The 18,950-nt window shown below is 38.0% G+C and overlaps 1 protein-coding gene across 2 annotated transcripts in view; it reads right to left on the bottom strand.

The window, feature by feature from the left end:
- Positions 1–18,950, bottom strand: part of C16H1orf112 (chromosome 16 C1orf112 homolog) — a 51,284-nt gene that overhangs the window by 19,171 nt on the left and 13,163 nt on the right. For both annotated transcript variants that reach the window (XM_013970164.2, XM_005690629.3), the window contains exons 7-13: positions 18,324–18,408; positions 15,825–15,963; positions 10,202–10,282; positions 5,348–5,412; positions 2,303–2,451; positions 1,937–2,066; positions 661–847 (exon numbers count right to left, since the gene is read on the bottom strand). In XM_013970164.2, the coding sequence (XP_013825618.1) occupies positions 661–847; positions 1,937–2,066; positions 2,303–2,451; positions 5,348–5,412; positions 10,202–10,282; positions 15,825–15,963; positions 18,324–18,408 (836 nt within the window). The remainder of the gene's footprint in view (positions 1–660; positions 848–1,936; positions 2,067–2,302; positions 2,452–5,347; positions 5,413–10,201; positions 10,283–15,824; positions 15,964–18,323; positions 18,409–18,950) is intronic.

The following is an 18,950-nucleotide window of genomic DNA, read 5'->3' as shown; positions in this document are numbered from 1 at the left end:
AAGGAGGGCAGTCGGGGTGGAGGTGGGTGGATGAATTGGGAGACTGGGATTAGTGTATATGCACTGCCATGTAAAACTACTAGTGGGAACCTGTTGTATAGTGATGGGAACTCAGTTCAGTGCTCTGTGGTGACCTAGAAGGGTAGGATGGGGTGGCGGCAGAGTTAATAGAGGGAGGGGATATATGCATACATATAGCTGATTCACTTCACTGTATAGCAGAAACTAACCAAATGTTGTAAAGCAACTATTAGTGCTCAGTCATGTTCAGCTCTTTGCGATCCCATGGACAGCAGCCCACCAGGCTCCTCTGTCCACAGAATTTTCCAGGCAAGAATATTGGAGCGGGTTGCCATTTCTGTCTCCAGGGGATCATCCTGACCCAGAGACTGAACCTGCATCTCTTGCATCTCCTGCAGTGGCAGGCAGATTCTTTACCGCTGCACCACCCGGGAAGCCTGTAAACAACTATGTGCAGTCATGTCCGATTCTATATGACCCTACGGACTACAGCCTGCCAGGCTTCTAAAGCAACGATGCCCCAGTGTAAATAAATACACACATTTATTATCCCCACACTTTCTTCTATATCTGATTCACAGTTTCAGTGAAAAGAAAGCAAAAGTAATCTCAGCTTAGCCCTGCAAGTGACAAACTTACCAGTTCAGGGAACAGTGAGGGATGAAGGGAAGCAATAAATGTACACAGATGAATGCAAACGTGCTGATACAAGGTGATGGCAACCTCGGCCTGCCCTTTACTCTTTACTCCCTGTAAATGAACAGGGAGAGAGAGTTCACCAGAACACTGCTCAAAACTGGAGAAAATGGCTTTGAGTAGAGACACCCTGCAGGGAAATTGAGAACATCGAACCCAATGTTATTAACATTTAATAATTAGTGGGTGTAACAACACTACAGAGGGTTATTTTACCAAAGCCAAATGTCTCAAGATGTATATATCAGTAACAGTTTCCAATATATGTGAATATGTATCCATATATCCATAAAAATAAAATACATTTAGAGAAATTCCTTAAAGGAGAATTTTCCTATACATCTTTTATCATTTACCAAGTGATTAACAAAATACAGAGCTATACAAAGTCTGAGACAAAATTCATCAAGAACCTGAAACTTAAATAGCTAAACTAGGTATCATATATTAAATAAAAAATAGGCCCTATTATACAGACAGAGAGGGGTCATTTTAAGATTGAAATGGTTTAAGAATTCTTCATAGAGGATTTAAAAATAAATTAAAAATAAGCAAAATATAATAGGTAAAGATGACAAAGCCTGAGTAAAAGGCAGACAGGAATCACCAGTCTGACAGAAGCAAGGTATATGTGTAGAAAAAGAGAGGATAAGGAGCAAAAGTTAATGATGACAATAGCAGGTTTTAAATGCAAAGCTGAGGACATGGACATTATGCTTCAGTTACTGAGCAGGAGAATTGCAAGCTCAAAAAGCTGGGGTTTAGGAAGACTAACCTGACAGTGGTACATAGGATGCCACTAAAGGAAAGGATAAAAAACTAGAACACAGCAACAGCCAAGGTGTAGGAACTAGAGCCTGATACTGGCAAGAAGAATGAATACAAGGGAGATTTCCCAGAGGATACCTTATAGTGTCTAAGCATTCTGTTTATCAGAGCTCATCTTTAAATGTTATCAACTACATCTCTACTCAATGTTTGTAACACTATTAGGTAATATCCTTAAAAAGAGTGAACAAAATTAAAATATTTTCAGCACCTGTCATAGATTTGTGTATTTTATATTTTTATTAAGTAGCAATATGTATGAGGTCTACATAGTAACTATTAATTAGAATATGTGATATAACAAAGAATTTAATTTTAAGGTCATTGCAAACAACAGTGCATTCTAAACCATTGTAATGTGATCAGAGATAAACAACATCGTGTCTGTTACCTGGCCGTAGCTTCTGAGACTTGGCTCTCTGTGCACCACAGGGCCTGCACATCCTCAGACCGAGAGGACAGCTCATCCATAATGACAACCAGCAGTAGACACTGGGGAAACTGTAGTTCACATGGCAGCTCTTCATGTGGTAAAAACACATTAAGTTATAGCAAATTGGTAAAAACATACTATTTTTATATAACTCTGATTGCTATATTAAAAAATTATAATTTTTTTAAGTTAGAAACATACTCCAAGAAAAGCAAGTAGAAGAAACTTTAAAGAAAATTTTTAAAACTGAAAAAAAGGATGACTATGTAAGGGAAAATTACCATGTGTCTAACACATTGTAATTAAATGTGTTTTGAAGCTTACCTAATTTACTGTCCAAAACCACATCCACAAAAGGCTGGAATGTGAGAAGCTGACTGATGAGTGGACTCAGTGTAACCAGGAAAGTACCAGCTATTTCCTCCTGCTGTACTTTAGAAATCCCAGCAGCATACAGGCTTGGAGGAAACTTACTGGAAAGAAAGGGAAAAAACTCATTCACTTAATAGCTACCTTCTAATTTTGGCCAGAGGCTAAGTACTGCAAAATGATGTTCTCCTAGAAGTGAAAATATATTTAAAAATTAAGTAGCATGTGTTTATAAAACAAAACTCAAAAGTACTGAATTGATACCAAAATTGTATGAAGAACCTCTGAACTACATGGCTATAATTCTACAACTAAAATGTTATAATCTTAAAGAAAATGTTAGTATTATTTTAATGCATTTTAATACATTGTTGACAATGATACTCTCAAAAAAAGTTATAAAAATATGAACCAAATAATTAGTAAAAATATATATAAGAAAGATACTTCTGATAAATTCTGGATTAATTACTTCTATTGAAAGTTGTTTTCAAATAGGTAGAAGGCTAAACTGACAATGAATTAATGCCTGGAAGCAAGAGCTTTACAAGAACAAACTATACTAACACTGTAGGAAGATTCAAAGACTTTCAGAGAAAATGTCTCAGGAACTGCAGTTTAAACTAAACTTCATCAAAACTTATGTGAAATGAGATACATATTCAGTATATTTTGCAGTGTTAATTTTAACTATGGCAAATTTGACAGAAAATGAGAATATCCTAGGGATGACAGCATTTAAAAGGAAGTCCTTAAGATAAACACTTGATATTTGGAGAAGGAAATGGCAACCCACTCCAGTACTCTTACCTGGAAAATCCTATGGATGGAGGAGCCTGGTAGGCTACAGTCCATGGGGTCGCAAAGAGTCAGACATGACTGAGCAACTTCACTTTCATGTATTTTATTGAAGTACAGTCAACTTATAATGTTTCAGGTACACAGCAAGGTGTTTCAGTTATACACATATATATACACATATATTATTTTTCAGGCTATTTTCCATTATAGGTTATTACAAGATATTGACTATAGTTCCCTGTGCTATACAGTAAACCTGTGTTACTTGTTGCATATCCATTTTTTAAAATTAGAAATCTAGCATTCTATTCATACTAAATCAAACAAGTGGAATCAAAATGTTATAAATTTTTTAGCTAGGCAAAACTTCATAAGTTTTCTAAAATATATTATACACACTATTTATATATATGTATTACAAAAGTTTTTTTACTACACTTGATAAAGGCTTGAATAAGAACATCAAAAAAGAAAAATGGAGACAGAGAAATTGGAAAATATAAACTAAATGGAAACACTAACTATGATACAGAAAACCCTAGTTTGTTTCACTTTATCTATATACTGCATATATACATATTTATTCTGAAGGTTATACGGACAGAATTTGCTAATGGACTAGATGAGGCATAAGAGAGCAGAGAAACATCAAAGATGACAGCAAGGTTTTTTGGCCTGGTCAATTTGCAAATCCAAGTTACTACTTAAACTGAAATGAGGAAGCTTGGTGGGGGGTGGTGAGGAGGGTCAGAAGACAGGGATTGGAATTAGTCCTGACTGATGGTTAGACATGAAAGGGAAGAGATATACATTTTAAGTCTTGAGACTAAATGACTACAGAGAAGAGAGAAGAGCCTGAAGACTGAGTGCTGGGGCACATCCAACTTGAAGTAGCTGGAGAGACGAGGAGGAACCTGCTGAGAAGGGGGGTGGCATGGGAGCCGACAGAGCAGAGTCTGAACGACAGTGTTACGCACTGCTGACAGATTACATAAGATGAGGCCTAAAACTGTCCGTTAGACGTAGCAACGTGGAGGTCACTGATGACCTGGACAAGAGCTGTTCTGGTGAAGAGTTAGAATGGAAAGTGACTGGAATAGCTTCAAAAAAGACAGTGGTATAGACAACTGTTTTTAGGAGTCTCATCGTAACAAATGTAGAATAAGGGGAAGGTGCTTATTCGCAGGAGGATGCAGAGCTGAGACTGCTTTATGCTATTCTTAAGATGGGAAGAACAGCATGCTGTATACTCGTGAGAATGATCCAGAAGGCAGGGAGGACTGATGATCCAAGAAGGAAAAGGAGCAACTGTGATAGTGAGGTCCCTGAGCATGTGAGAGGGTGAAATCCAATGCAGAAATAGTGGCTGGCCTCAGATAGGCGCACAGTCAGTTCACTCTTGGGAACAAGGAAATATGTGGGCCGAGACACAGGCAGAATAGATATGTCAGAAGAAGAATGTGGAAGTTCTCTTTATATTGCTTCCATCTTTCTAAGTGACACAGAGGGAGGACACTGACAACCAGACATGGGAAGGTGGCACTGGACATTTAAGATGTTTGAAGAAGAGATTATGAAAAGCTGTCTAGGAGACTAAATGGATTAAGGAAATTTAAGAGGATTGCTGATGAATGAGCTGAGAGTCCTTTAGTGTCAAATCGAGGGTTCTTCTGAGGTTACCATCAATTTTAGATGTCATTCAGCCCTTATCTAAACTATGATACACTTTCTGTAACTCATCATTTTTTTCTAAGATGGAGTCAAGTACTACTTGACTTAAATCTCATAGAAGTAAAATAAAAATTAAGATAAAAACAGTATGCTGATACAAAATATATACATGTAAACATAACCTCTTTTTTTGCCTCTGGTTATTTATCATCAGACCAATTATTCATCACTTGGGTATAAAATACTAGTTAGAATATAAACATAAATATAACTCATATGAAATCTATTCTTGAAAAGCTTCCCTCTCCATTAATTACTTTTAAGCAACCATATAAAAATACACTGAAACATTAAGAAAAATTACTGATACTTGCTTTTAATTTTAATTGAAGGCTAATTACTTTACAACATTGTAGTGGTTTTTGCCATACATTGACATGTGATACTTGATTTCTAAATGACATACACTAAAGGGCTGCATGGCTCAAATGGCTCTATTACATGTTAATGATCATATAACATTCTTACCTGTGTATCTGAAGATAAAGCTGGTGCAACGTACAGCAAGAATCAGAGAGCAGAGGAAGAAATTCCTGAAAATAAAGCAACTCTCTTCACTTCCTTGTACATAATAGGTTTTGCTAATATATATATTTTTTCATCAAAGGCATGCAAAATAAAATAAAATCCTACATGCGCCACATAGGGAAAACAAATTTTCTTACATGAAAATAAAAAGGAGAATGAGGATAAGCACCTAAAATTCTTTACTGTTAACTATCAACACAACCACAATTAGTAACTATCATTTAATGAACATGTCCAAGTGCTCAGTAGACATGAAATGACTTTACAAACATTACTTTAGTTCTCTAAGACAGTAAAGAATCTGTCTGCAATAAAAGAGACCCAAATTCAATTCCTAGGTCAGGAAGATCCCCTAGAAAAGGGAATGGCTACCCACTCCAGTATTTTTGCCTGGAGAATTCCATGGACAGAGGAGCCTGGTGGGCTATAGTCCCTGGGGCACAAACTGTTGGACATGACTGAGCGACTAACACTTTGGAGGTACTCTGGTGGCACAGACAATAAAGAATCTGCCTGCAATGTAAGAGACCTGGGTTCAATCCCTGGGTCAGGAAGATGCCCTGGAGAGGAAAATGGCAACCCACTCCAGTACTCTTGCCTGGGAAATTCCATGGATAGAGGAGCCTGGTGGGTTACAGCCCATAGGGTCACAAAGAGTCAGACACAACTGAGCAACTTTCACTTTTCAAAAACTATAACGACATATTATTGTCCCAATTTTATAGACTAGAAAGGCTGAGGCTAACGTATCAAATAAGCTGAGTGACATGGCAAAAAAACAGTAAGGTTGGGATTCAAGTACAGTTGTGATAGCTTTATCCACTATGGCTATGCTATACCTTAGAATGTCAAAGAAATAAATTGTTATCATAGGGTATAGAAAATAAACTGATAATTATTTTAAAAATTCCCCTGTAAGAAAAGAACTAATTTTAAAAGGGTATGTTGTTATTGAACAGTTCCCAAGTCATGTCCAACTCTTCGTGACCCCATCAACTGCAGCACACCAGGCTTCCCTGTCCCACACCACTTCCCAAAGTTTACCAAAGATTTTACCAAAGATCATGTCCATTGAATTGGTGATGCCACCAATCTCATCCTCTGTTGCCCTCTTCTCCTCCTGCCTTTAATCCTTCCCAGCATCAATGTCTTTTCCAATGAATCAGCTGTTCTCATCAGGTGGCCAAAGTATTGGAGCCCAGCTTTACCATCGGTACTTCCAATGAATATTCAGGGTTGATTTTCTTTAAAACTGGCAAGTTTGGTCTCCTTGCTTTCCAGGGATCTTCTCCAGTACCACAATTCGAAAGCATCAATTCTTCGGCATTCTGCCTTCTTTATTGTCCAGCTCTCACATCTGTACATGACTACTGGAAAGACCATCAGTTCAGTTCAATTCAGTCGCTCAGTCACGTCCAACTCTTTGCGACCCCATGGACTGCAGCACGCCAGGCCTCCCTGTCCATCACCAACTCCCAGAGTTTACCCAAACTCATGTTCATTGAGTCAGTGATGCCATCCAACCAATCTCATCCTCTGTCATCCCCTTCTCTCACCTTCAATCTTTCCCAGCATCAGGGTGTTTTCAAATGAGTCAGCTCTTCACATCAGGTGGCCAAAGAACTGGAGTTTCAGCTTTAGCATCAGTTCTTCCAATGAACACTCAGGACTGATTTCCTTTAGGATGGACTGGTTGGATCTCCTTGAAGTCCAAGGGACTCTCAAGAGTCTTCTCCAACACCACAGTTCAAAAGCATCCATTCTTTGGCACTCAGCTTTCTTTATAGTCCAACTCTCACATCCATACAAGACTACTGGAAAAACCATAGCCTTGACTAGAGGGACCTTTGTTGGCAAAGTAACTGGGTGTCATTTTTGGTTTGGCTCTCTTTGGAAAGACCGTAAGTTTGACTATATGGACCTTTGTCAGCAAAATATTATCTTTGCTTTTAACACACACACGTTTGTCATAGCTTTTCTGCCAAGAAACCATCTTCTAATTTCACGCCTGCAGTCACCATCCACAGTGATTTTAGAGCCCAAGAAGAGGAAATATGTCACCGCTTCCACCTTTTCCCCTTCTATTTGCCATGAAGTGATGGGGCCAGATGACATATTACTTTTTTTACTATTCAGTTTTAAGCTGGCTTTTTCACTCTCCTTCACCAGCATCAAGAGGCTCTAGTTCCTCTTCGCTTTCTGCCATTAAAATGATACCATCTGCAAAGCTGAGGTTGTTGCTATCTCTACCGGCAAGCTTGATCCCAGCTTGTAATTCATCTCACTCAGCATTTCACATGATCTGCTCTGCACATAAGTTAAACAGACAGGGTGACAATAAACAGAACTGTCATACTCCTTTCTCAATACTGAACCAGTCAGTTGTTCCACACAAGGTTCTAACTGTTGCTTTTTTGACCCACATACAGGTTTCTCAGGAGACAGGTAAAATGGTCTGGTATTCCCATTTCTTTAAGAGTTTTCCAGTTTGTTATGATCCACAGTTAATGTAGTCAATGAAACAGAGGTAGATGTTTCTCTGGAATTCCCTTGCTTTCTCTATGATCCAGCAAATGTTAGCAATTTGATCTCTGGTTCCTCTGCCTTTTCTAAACCCAGCTTGAATATCTGGAAGTTCTCGGTTCACATAATATTGAAGCCTAGCTTGGAAGATTTTGGGCATAACCTTACTATGGGAGATGAGTGCAATTGTCCAATGGTTTGAACATTCTTTACTTCTGCCCTTCTTGGGAACTGGGATGAGAACTGACCTTTTCCAGTCCTGTGGCCACTGCTGGGTTTTTCAAATCTGCTGACATACTGAGTGCAGCACTTTAATAGCATCATCTTTAAGGATTTTAAATAGCTCTGCTGGAATTCCATCTTTCCACTAGCTTTCATGGCAGCAGTGCTTCCTAAGGCACACTTGACTTCACACTCCAGAATGTCTGGCTCTGAGTAAGAGACTACACCATCATGGTTATCCAGGTGATTAACATCTTTTTTGTACAGCTCTACTGTGTATTATTTCAATCTCTTGTTGATCTCTTCTGCTTCTAATAGGTCTTTACTGTTTCTGTCCTTTATTGTGCCCATCTTTGGACAACATGTTCCTTTGATATTTCCAGTTTTCTTGACGAGATCTCTAGTCTTACCCTTTCTGCTGTTTTCCTCTACTTCTTTGCCTTGTCCATTGACCTGAAGGCCTTCAGGTCTCCCCTTGCTATTGTCCAGAATTCTACAGTTAGTTGGGTGTGCCTTTCCCTTTCACCTTTGCTTTTTGCTTCTCTTCTTTCCTCAGCTATTTGTAAAGCATCCTTAGACAAACATATTGCCTTCTTACATTGCTTTTTCTTTGGGATGGTTTTGTTTGCTATTTCCTATATAATATTATGGATCTCTGTCCATAGTTCTTCAGGCACTCTGTTTACCAGATCTGATCCCCTGAATCTATTTGTCACCTCCACTGTATATTCATAGGGGATTTAAGTCATACCTGACTGGCCTAGTGATTTCCCCCACTTTCTTTAGTTTAAGCCTGAATTTTGTTATGAGGAGCTGGTTATCTGAGCCACAGGCAGCTCCAAGTCTTGTTTTTGCTGACTGTATACAGCTTCTCCATCTTTGGCTACAAAGAACGTTATCAATCGGATTTTGGTATTGGTCATTTGATGATGTCCGTGTGTAAAGTTGCCTCTTGTGTTATTGAAAAAGAGTGTTTGCTATGACCAGTGCATTCTCTTCGCAGAATTCTGTTAGCCTTTGCCCTGCTTCATTTGCACTCCAAGGCCAAACATGCCTGTTACCCCAAGTATCTCTTAACTTCATACTTTAGCATTCCAATCCCTTACAATGAAGAGGACATCTTTTTTTCGTATTAGTTCTAGGAAGTCTTCTGGGTCTTCATAGAACTGATCAACTTTTAGTCTCTTCAGTATAATTAGGCACATTTTACCTCCTACATATCAGTAAATATCAGATGGGTAATTACCCAAAAGTACCACTGGAGCTAGGACCTCCCCATCATGTACCTCTGCCACTGAAATACATACCCTGCAAACTGCAGGGAACCCAGTGTCACAGCAGCCAATTACGGTAAGTGGTTGTGGCCCAGAGGACAAACTCACCACACTAACCAGGATGGCAAGTGTGTCAGAAGTCAGTGTACCTGTCATGGAATTCTGACTAATAAACAGTCATTGAAGATCCTTCTCTTTTTGTCAAAAAAGGAGGAAGACAAGGGCAAAAACAAATTCAACATGAACAATAGTTTTTTAATTACTAACATTTATTATTAATGCTATTTCTTTCACTGGCTGCTAAGTATCCCCTGCTCTTCTCTCTAAATAATCTTCCTTGACAACTTACCTATTCTGTTCATATATCTTCAACTATCACTATGCTACCCTGATGACTCCCAAATACACAGGTCTTAAAATTATTATAAGCTTGAACATTTAAACTTTAACAACCTACTTAGAAATAATTTATCAACAGTAAAGATAAACTGAATTATCTTTTAAAAAAACGATCTGTGCTTCTAGAAATAATTTATACTTACAAAATAAATTTTTCAGAAAACTGAATAAAACTAGTAACAATATGATGGTAGCAACCTAAACAATATAACAGATGCTCAATATTTAACAAACAATATTAAACCAAAAACCCTACAAAATATACTCTTGATAAAATAACTTCAAGAGATTGTTTCTGGCAGGAATTAAAAAACAGGATAACTTACAATGTATTGTAGATTTCACATTAATGCATTATTAAAAAAATAAGCTTTACCTTAGTATAGTGCAAAAGGGAGTTGGCAAAGAAACGACACAATTTGAGTGTTTTCTGAAATAATCTGTAGTCTGCATTATCCTGTTTCAAAAAAAGAAAGTAAGAAAGCATAATAAATATGAAAAGAATGTGAAATTAGCTAAAACTGTAAATGAGACAGGATTTTCTAAAAATATCTCTTAATAAACACAGAGTGGAAACATTTTCCATGAGAAAATAATTGTTCTCTGAATTACTGTTAGAAGCAATACAAAACACACCCAATGATGATAAAGATATTTCAAAAAATTAGTCTGTATTACTGGAAATTATCTAAAACAGCAAAAGAGGTGATATTTGATTGACCTGACAGTGAAACTAACTTTAATATCTTAATTGTCTCTTGCTATATGGGGATCAGTAAATGGTCAAAAGAAAAAGGTCTCTGTTGTTGTTCAGTCACCAAGTCATGTCTGACTTTTTGTGACTCCATGGACTGCAAGAGAAAGATCTTACAAACCCATAAAAGAATGAGATATAAAAGAAAACAGATAAAAGACATGAGAAGGCAGTTTGTAGAAAATAAACTACAAAATTTCCAATAAATATTGAAAACCTCCAAATTACAACCTAATTACATATCTTTTGAAGCTGGAGAAAAGGTGACTATCTGATTAGCAAAGAGTGTTGATATGGAAGTGTAATAATAAGCACTTTAACATTTATGGGAGCATAAAATAACACCCTCTTTGCATTACTATTATTATTATTAAAAGCTTGAGTATTAAAACTCCTTAACCCAGTAGCAGTTCCACTTCTGGAAATATATTCTACTGAAATACCAGCACAGATATGCAATGTAACCTTTCTTATGTTGTGAAAATTGAAATTCTCCAGTTAATGGAGAATGGTTAGTAAATCCAAGGTAAATTCATACACGGTAGTGGCATAGAGCTATTAAAAGGAATTGGGTAGATATACCCTCAGGGATACAGAAAGCCTCAAGATAGATTCAGTAAAAAATCAAGCTGAAAAACAATTTGTATATTATTATTTTTAAATGTGTGCTATGTGTTTAATGTTTCAAAATATTGAGCCATTCTTCCTTTCTTTAAAGTACTGATAAAAGAAAAATACTGATAAAGTCTAAATGTAGTGAGCAATAAATCCAACTATAGGCAACAGATTTAAAATGAGTTTTTCTGAATATAACTTTCTATAAGCATTACATTAGAAAAAGTAGGAATTATAGTACAAATTTATATCTAAGAGCCTTACAAATAAATTTTCCCTGTCTAAATTACTGGTGATGAAAAGCTTGTTACAAAGTCTATATATAATAGTTCATTTTGACACCATGTTCAAGACTTAGGAGAGAAAACATCCCTTATAGGAGCTGTCATGGGTTGAACTGTGTCTCCTAAAAAGACAGGCTGAAGTCCTAATGCCCAAAACCCCAGGATGTGACTTTATTTGGAAGTAGGGACGTTGCAGATGTAATCAGTTAAGATGACGTCATACTGGAGTAGGATGTGCATTCAATCTAACATGACTGGTGTCCTTACTATAAAGATAATGTGAAGAGACAAGGAGAGAGTACCTTATGATGACGGCAGCAGAGACTGAAGCTGTACAGATGCAAATCCAGGAATGCCAGTGACACCAGAAAAAGAGAGGATGCAGCGGACTCTTTCAGAGTCTGCAAGTGAACAAGGTCCTGCTGATATGTTTCAGAGATCTATCCTCTAGAACTGCGAGTGAATAAATCTGCCACCTGATTTGCAGTCAGTTGTGATCATTTGTTATATAGCAGCCTCAACTACATAATTCAGGGACTCATACATCTATATGTTTCCATAAACAGCATATTACGTATGAAATCCAGTGGTTTCTTTCTGATATTTTTAAAAACAAGGTGAAAAAACTGCTTGGAAGAGTTTAATGAAACAGTTTGATTCCTCAATAAATATCAATAGTAAACAGCAGAGGGCACTGCTATTTAAAATTTAGACTTAAGAATGGAGAAACTATAGAGATTTTTTTCAAAGCTCCATTTCAGGCAATGGACAGCAGTAAGTAGTGCTAGTTACTCTTATGAATCCTAAATAAATAAAGAAAAACAAGTAAGGAAAAACATGAAAATCTACTTGGACAGTTAGGAAAGTTTACAATTCTCTGATTTTCATATACAAGGAGTTTATATGCACTGAACTTATATACTTTATGTACAAACAGCCATCCTGATCAGGTACCCTCAGGACTTCTCTTTCCTCTTCCACTATAGACTGTATGGTGGCTTCAGTTTTCCCCATTTCACTCCTCTCCAAGGAATCTGTCTAATCTTACTCTCTGAATAAGTACTAACTGGGGGATCTGTGGTGTCAAGATAAGCAACATAGAAACTGGGGAAAGAGGAGGCTGCGGTGGGGGATATAAATGTACAAGATAAAGGAGGAAAAGGGAGCATCCTTTCTGCCACTGACACAGGTTAAGGAAATACCTTCTCCTTTCAGCAAGGTGAAGGGAATCAGAAAGGATAAATGAAGGAAGTGAGGACAGAAAAGGAAAAAAGGGATGGAAGGGGAGGATAGATAAAAAGAAGAGAAGCAAGAAGGAAAGGGTTTGCTTCTTCCTAAAGCTACTCCTCACTCCTCACCAATTTCAGAAGCCATTTTCAAACTTCCCATCCTCCTCTAGGTCTCTCTTTTCAGATCATCCCGGCCCTAGAAGCTGTGACCAATTTTAGGAACTGAATAAATCCTCACATGCCCACCCCCACAGTTGCTGGGCAAAGAACAATGGACAAAGGAATTTCCTGTATCCATTCACAGGTCTACGACAGGAAGAGATGTTACTATTATCCTATGGAAAAATATTTAACTCATTTACCAATGAAAATTTAACTTCTATGCAGAGTACACCATGTGAAATTCCAAACTGGATGAATCACAAGTTGGAGTCAAGATTGCCAGGAGAGATATCAACCTCATAGAACTCTAATGGCAGAAGGCAAAGAGGTAAAGAGCCTCGTGATGAAAGTGAAAAAGGAAAGTGAAAAAGCAGGCTTAAAACTCAACATTCAAAAAACTAAGATAATGGCATCTAGTCCCATCAGTTCAATTGCTCAGTTGTGTCCAACTCTTTGCGACCCCATGAACTGCAGCACACCAGGCCTCCCTGTCCATCACCAACTCCCAGAGTTGACCCAAACTCATGTTCACTGAGTCGGTGATGCCATCCAACCATCTCATCCTCTGTCGTCCCCTTCTCCTCCTGCCCTCAATCTTTCCCATCATCAGGGTCTTTTCAAAGTCAGCTCTTCGCATCAGGTGGCCAAAGTATTAGAGTTTCAGTTTCAACATCAGTCCTTCCAATGAATACCCAGGACTGATCTCCTTTAGGATGGACTGGATGGATCTCCTTGCAGTCCAGGGAATCTCAAGAGTCTTCTCCAACACCACAGTTCAAAAGCATCAATTCTTTGGTGCTCAGCTTTCTTTACAGTCCAACTCTCACATCCATACATGACTATTGGAAAAACCATAGCCTTGACTGGACAGACCTTTGTTGACAAAGTAATGTCTCTGCTTTTCAATATGCTGTCTAGGTTGGTCATAACTTTTCTTCCAAGGAGTAAGTGTCTTAATTTCATGGCTGCAATCACCATCTGCAGTGATTTTGGAGCCCCCAGATATAAAGTCTGACACTGTTTCCACTGTTTCCCCATCTATTTCCCATGAAGTGCTGGGACCGGATGCCGTGATCGTTTTCTCAACGTTGAGCTTTAAGCCAACGTTTTCACTCTCCTTTCACCTTCATCAGAAGGCTCTTTAGTTCCTCTTCACTTTCTGCCGTAAGGGTGGTGTCATCTGAATATCTGAGGTTATTGATATTTCTCCTGGCAATCTTGATTCCAGCTTGTGCTTCTTCCAGCCCAGCATTTCTCATATACTCTGCATATAAGTTAAATAAGTAGGGCGACAGTATACAGCCTTGACGTACTCCTTTTCTTATTTGGAACCAGTCTGTTGTTCCATATCCAGTTCTAAACTGTTGCTTCCTGACCTGCATATAGGTTTCTCAAGAGGCAGGTCAGGTGCTCTGGTATTCCCATCTCTTTCAGAATTTTCCACAGTTTATTGTGCTCTACATAGTCAAAGGCTTTGGCACAGTCAATAAAGCAGAAATAGATGTTTTTCTGGAACTCTCTTGCTTTTGCAATGATCCACTGCATGCTGGCAATTTGATCTCTGGGTCCTCTGCCTTTTCTAAAACCAGCTTGAACATCAGGAAGTTCACAGTTCACGTATTGCTGAAGCCTGGCTAGTTCCATCACTTCATGGCAAATAGATAGGGAAACAGTGATAGATTTTATTTTATTATGCTCCTAAATCACTGTGGACGGTGACTGCAGCCATGAAACTAAAAGATGCTTGCTCTCTGGAAGGAAAGCTATGACAAACCTAGACAGTATATCAAAAAACAAAGACATCACTTTGCTGACAAAGGTCCATATGGTCAAAGCTATGGTTTCTCCTGTAGTTATGTATGGATGTGAGAGTTGGACCATAAAGAAGCATGAGGACTAAAGAAGTGATGCTTTTGAACTGTGGTGTTGGAGAAGACACTTGAGAATCCATTGGACAACAAGGAGACCAAACTAGTCCACCCTAAAGGAAATCAACCCTGAATATTCATCGGAAGGACTGATGCTGAAGCTCCAATACTTTGGCCACATGATGCAAACAGTCACTTCACTGGACAAGACCCTGATACTGGGAAAGATTGAGGGCAGGAGGAAAAGAGGACGACAGAGGATGAGATGGTTGGATGGCATCACCGAGTCAGTGGACATGAAGTTGAGCAAACTCCAGGAGACAGTGAAGGACAGGGGAGCCCGGCACGCTACAGTCCATGGTATCACAAAGCGTTGGATATGACTTAGCAACTTAAAAATAACAACACATTGAAATTATTAGTTATAACTGTTAAGTCATAAGTACGCTTAGTCCTTTAATTTAGGACTATTATGAGTTAAACTTTAAAGAGCTAGTCTGAGAACAAACTATGTATAACAGTTATAGAAAAATAAACTGTAATTCCCAATAAGCATATTACAAATTTTTAGAATACAATCTGTTTTATAAAACTGATGCGAATTCAACACTATTTTTTGAAATCAATATAAATATATATAAGTATAAACCAAGTTTAGAAGACTGACAGATACACACACATACACACACGTGTATACTGCTTCTCTACAAGCTGCAATGGATTGGTGAAGAAAAGGTTCACTGCGGCTATTTCAAGACAACCTTAAATAAAAATAGCACTAAGGAATTAGACTTCTGCGTAAGAGTAGAAAAGACTGAAAGGATTCTGAGGAGAATGCCTTGACCAACCAGCGAGTATTTAAAAGGCAGGGACAGACTGACTGTAGAGAGAAAGAAAGTAGAGGAGTTACAGGAGTCTAATGTAAGGTCTGGGTGAAAAGTAATATTGGGCTACAAATAATCTCACAGGTTGAAAACAAAAACAAAACAAATTAAAACCCATTTTGGTAAACTGATCCATAGATTTAGTAATAACTGTCAGAGGAAAAGGAGCTACTGTTCACAGTGCTGTCAGCCCACATTTTTACCTGCGCATCTGACTGTATCATCTGCTCAGCTAACCGTAAACAAGAATGGAAGGAGAAAAGAATGTCTTCACACAAGCTGGTAATTATATCTTTGTGTTTCAGCTGACTCTTTATAACCGACTGGTGCTTAAGGCTCTGCCTAAATGAAAAAAAAGAAAATATAATCACCACAAGTAACACATTAAATAACTTTAAGACCATAAAAATATGATTTGATAGAACACATAAAAAATCAAAATGCATCATTTACAATAGACATGGCATAATTAAGACGTGCTGACTTTACCTCTGAAGTTGTCATATTAGCTTAAGTTGCTAATTTTTTATTTCTCCTTATAAAATATTAATTGAACTCTTACTATACACTGGAGTCTGTGAGGGCCTGGAGATAGAGGAGCGAATGAAAAGACACAATCCCTGTCCTGTCTGTATGGAATTTCTGGTCCAACACAAGAGAGAAGATTAAATAATGTAAGAATAATTGATTGATTGCAGCTGTGACAAATGCTAAGGTGGAGAAGTTCAGGGTGCTACAACGGAGATATCTACTCTAACTTGGATGGACTTTAAACAGTAGAGTGACATGATTTGATTGAACTTTTTAGAAGTAAATCAGTCTGAATGCAGAACAGAAAATCAATCAGAAGTGGGCAAGAGTAGACGATATTTGATGGTGATGGCGTGTGTGCTCAGTTGCTCAATCGTGTCTGACTCTTCGCGACTCTATGGACTGTAGCCCACCAGCTTCCTCTATCCATGGGATTCTCCAGGCAAGAATACTTAGGTGGGTTGCCATTTCCTTCTCCAGGGGATCTTCCTGGACCAGTGATCAAACCTGCATCTCCCGCATTGGCAGGCAGATTCTTTACTACTATACCACCTGGGAAGCCCTGATGGTGATGGTAGTTTGACTAACTCACTGAGTACTTCACTAGCCTTGCAGAGTTCTAAGCACTTCACACTGATAAACTCAATTAATTCTCACTCAGTTCAGTTCAGTCGCTCAGTTGTGCCCGACTCTTTGCGACCCCATGAATCACAGCACGCCAGGCCTCCCTGTCCATCACCAACTCCCAGAGTTCACTCAGACTCACGTCCATCGAGTCCATCACGTCAATATACAGCCTTGACGTACTCCTTTTTCTATTTGGAACCAGTCTGTTGTTCCATGTCCAGTTCTAACTGTTGCTTCCTGACCTGCATATAGATTTCTCAAGAGGCAGGTTAGGTGGTCTGGTATTCCCATCTCTTTGAGAATTTTCCACAGTTTATTGTGATCCACACAGTATACCCCCATAAAGAAGGTACTTTTGTTATAACTTTCATTTTCAGATGAGCAAACTAAGGCTCAGAGAAGTTAACTAACTTGCCTAGGACTTCCAAAGGATAAATGATTTCAGAAAGGATTCAAGTATATGCAGCATGGCTGTGAGTTGACACTTTTAACCACTGCACTATTTGTTACTTATTGGCAATGTAATGACCTGGTGCAAGAAAAGCATCCAAGTGCTCGCTTCAGCAGCACATATACTAAAATTGGAACGATACAGAGAAGATTAGCATGGCCCCTGCGCAAGGATGACACGCAAATTCGTGAAGCGTTCCATATTTTTCAATGTATGGCAAAACCAATACAGTATTGTAAAGTAAAATTAAAAAACAAAAAAGCACCCAAGACCTGAAAGTATTACACTGATCTTTAATGTTTTATGCATATGTATAAAGCAGAGGTTCTTAACCATTTTTACATCTCAAATATAGTCCCTCCACCCTCAAGAATCTGATGAATGCTATGGACATTCTCCCTAGCAACCTCACACAATGTTCTAGTTAAAATTATAAATGGAATTAAACTCAACTCAAAAGCATATAATGAGGGGATTGTATTCAGCTCTAATGATAATTATTAACTTTCCTAAGCCTGGAAAAAGGATAGTTGATAGTTAAACACTAGTAGCAGTAGGCATGGAGAAGGCAATGGCACCCCACTCCAGTACTCTTGCCTGGAAAATCCCACGGACGGAGGAGCCTGGTAGGCTTAAGTCCATGGGGCTGCTGAGGGTCAGACACGACTGAGCGACTTCAGTTTCACTTTTCACTTTCATGCACTGGAGAAGGAAATGGCAACCACTCCAGTGTTCTTGCCTGGAGAATCCCAGCCTGGTGGGCTGCAGTCTCTGGGGTTGCACAGAGTCTGACATGACTGAAGTGACTTAGCAGCAGCAGTAGGCAAGTGGTTATGACCCATGCCCTATTATTTCAGATGTACTAGCTAACTGAGTAGAACTTTTTTTTAATTTTAGAGATGGCAGGATAAAGAAGTAACATTTAGTTTGGGAGTTACATGTACAATATCTGGATTATCAGAGAGTAGTGTCAGTAAATATTACACAAACCCATACAAAATGTTTTAAATGCAATCTAAGAAAACTTATAAATAATTAAGACTTTGGATATGGAAAACATATTACAAAAAGTAAAAACAAAACAAAAACTTACTTAATTATAAATTTCCAAGTATTGGCATGAAATGCATGGTCCATACTGGAAATAACAGAGCAAATATCCAACAATGAATGAATAACTACAAGGAAAGAGAAAAGAACTCTTAGGACATTGAAATATTATATGGAGTGAGTTTAAAAATATCTAATGAATGATCTTAACATTTGTTAAAATAAGTAATATAGTTTTAAAAAGTTACATCAAAATAATTAGTGAAAGTATCACACTTTTGATTTAGAGTTTTTATAAAATATGGAAAATTAAGTTTGATGCTTATAGCTACTCTATGACCTAAATAAAATGAAAAATGTTCAGTGGAATAAAATTTGTGCCCTATTATAACTGAAATATTCTGCAGATATTCTAATAAAAAATGATATATTGCTAAGGAAAGAAAACCTAACAAAGAAGAATCAAAACAAATTTGTACAGTACTTATTAAGGTTTCTACTCTGCCTGTAGTAGATAATTTGTAAAAGTAAGCACAATAAACCCCCTTTCTATGTCCATGAGCTTAGGCAGTTCCCTTCCACAGACCCCAGACATGGCCACATAACTTACTTTGGTCAAAAGGACAAAAATAAACGTTTAAGGCAAGCAAAGACTTTAAAGTGCCTGACT

Source organism: Capra hircus, chromosome 16 (genome assembly GCF_001704415.2).
Source record: "Capra hircus breed San Clemente chromosome 16, ASM170441v1, whole genome shotgun sequence".
Taxonomy (NCBI): domain Eukaryota; kingdom Metazoa; phylum Chordata; class Mammalia; order Artiodactyla; family Bovidae; genus Capra; species Capra hircus.
This window is presented reverse-complemented; position numbering and strand designations above follow the sequence as displayed.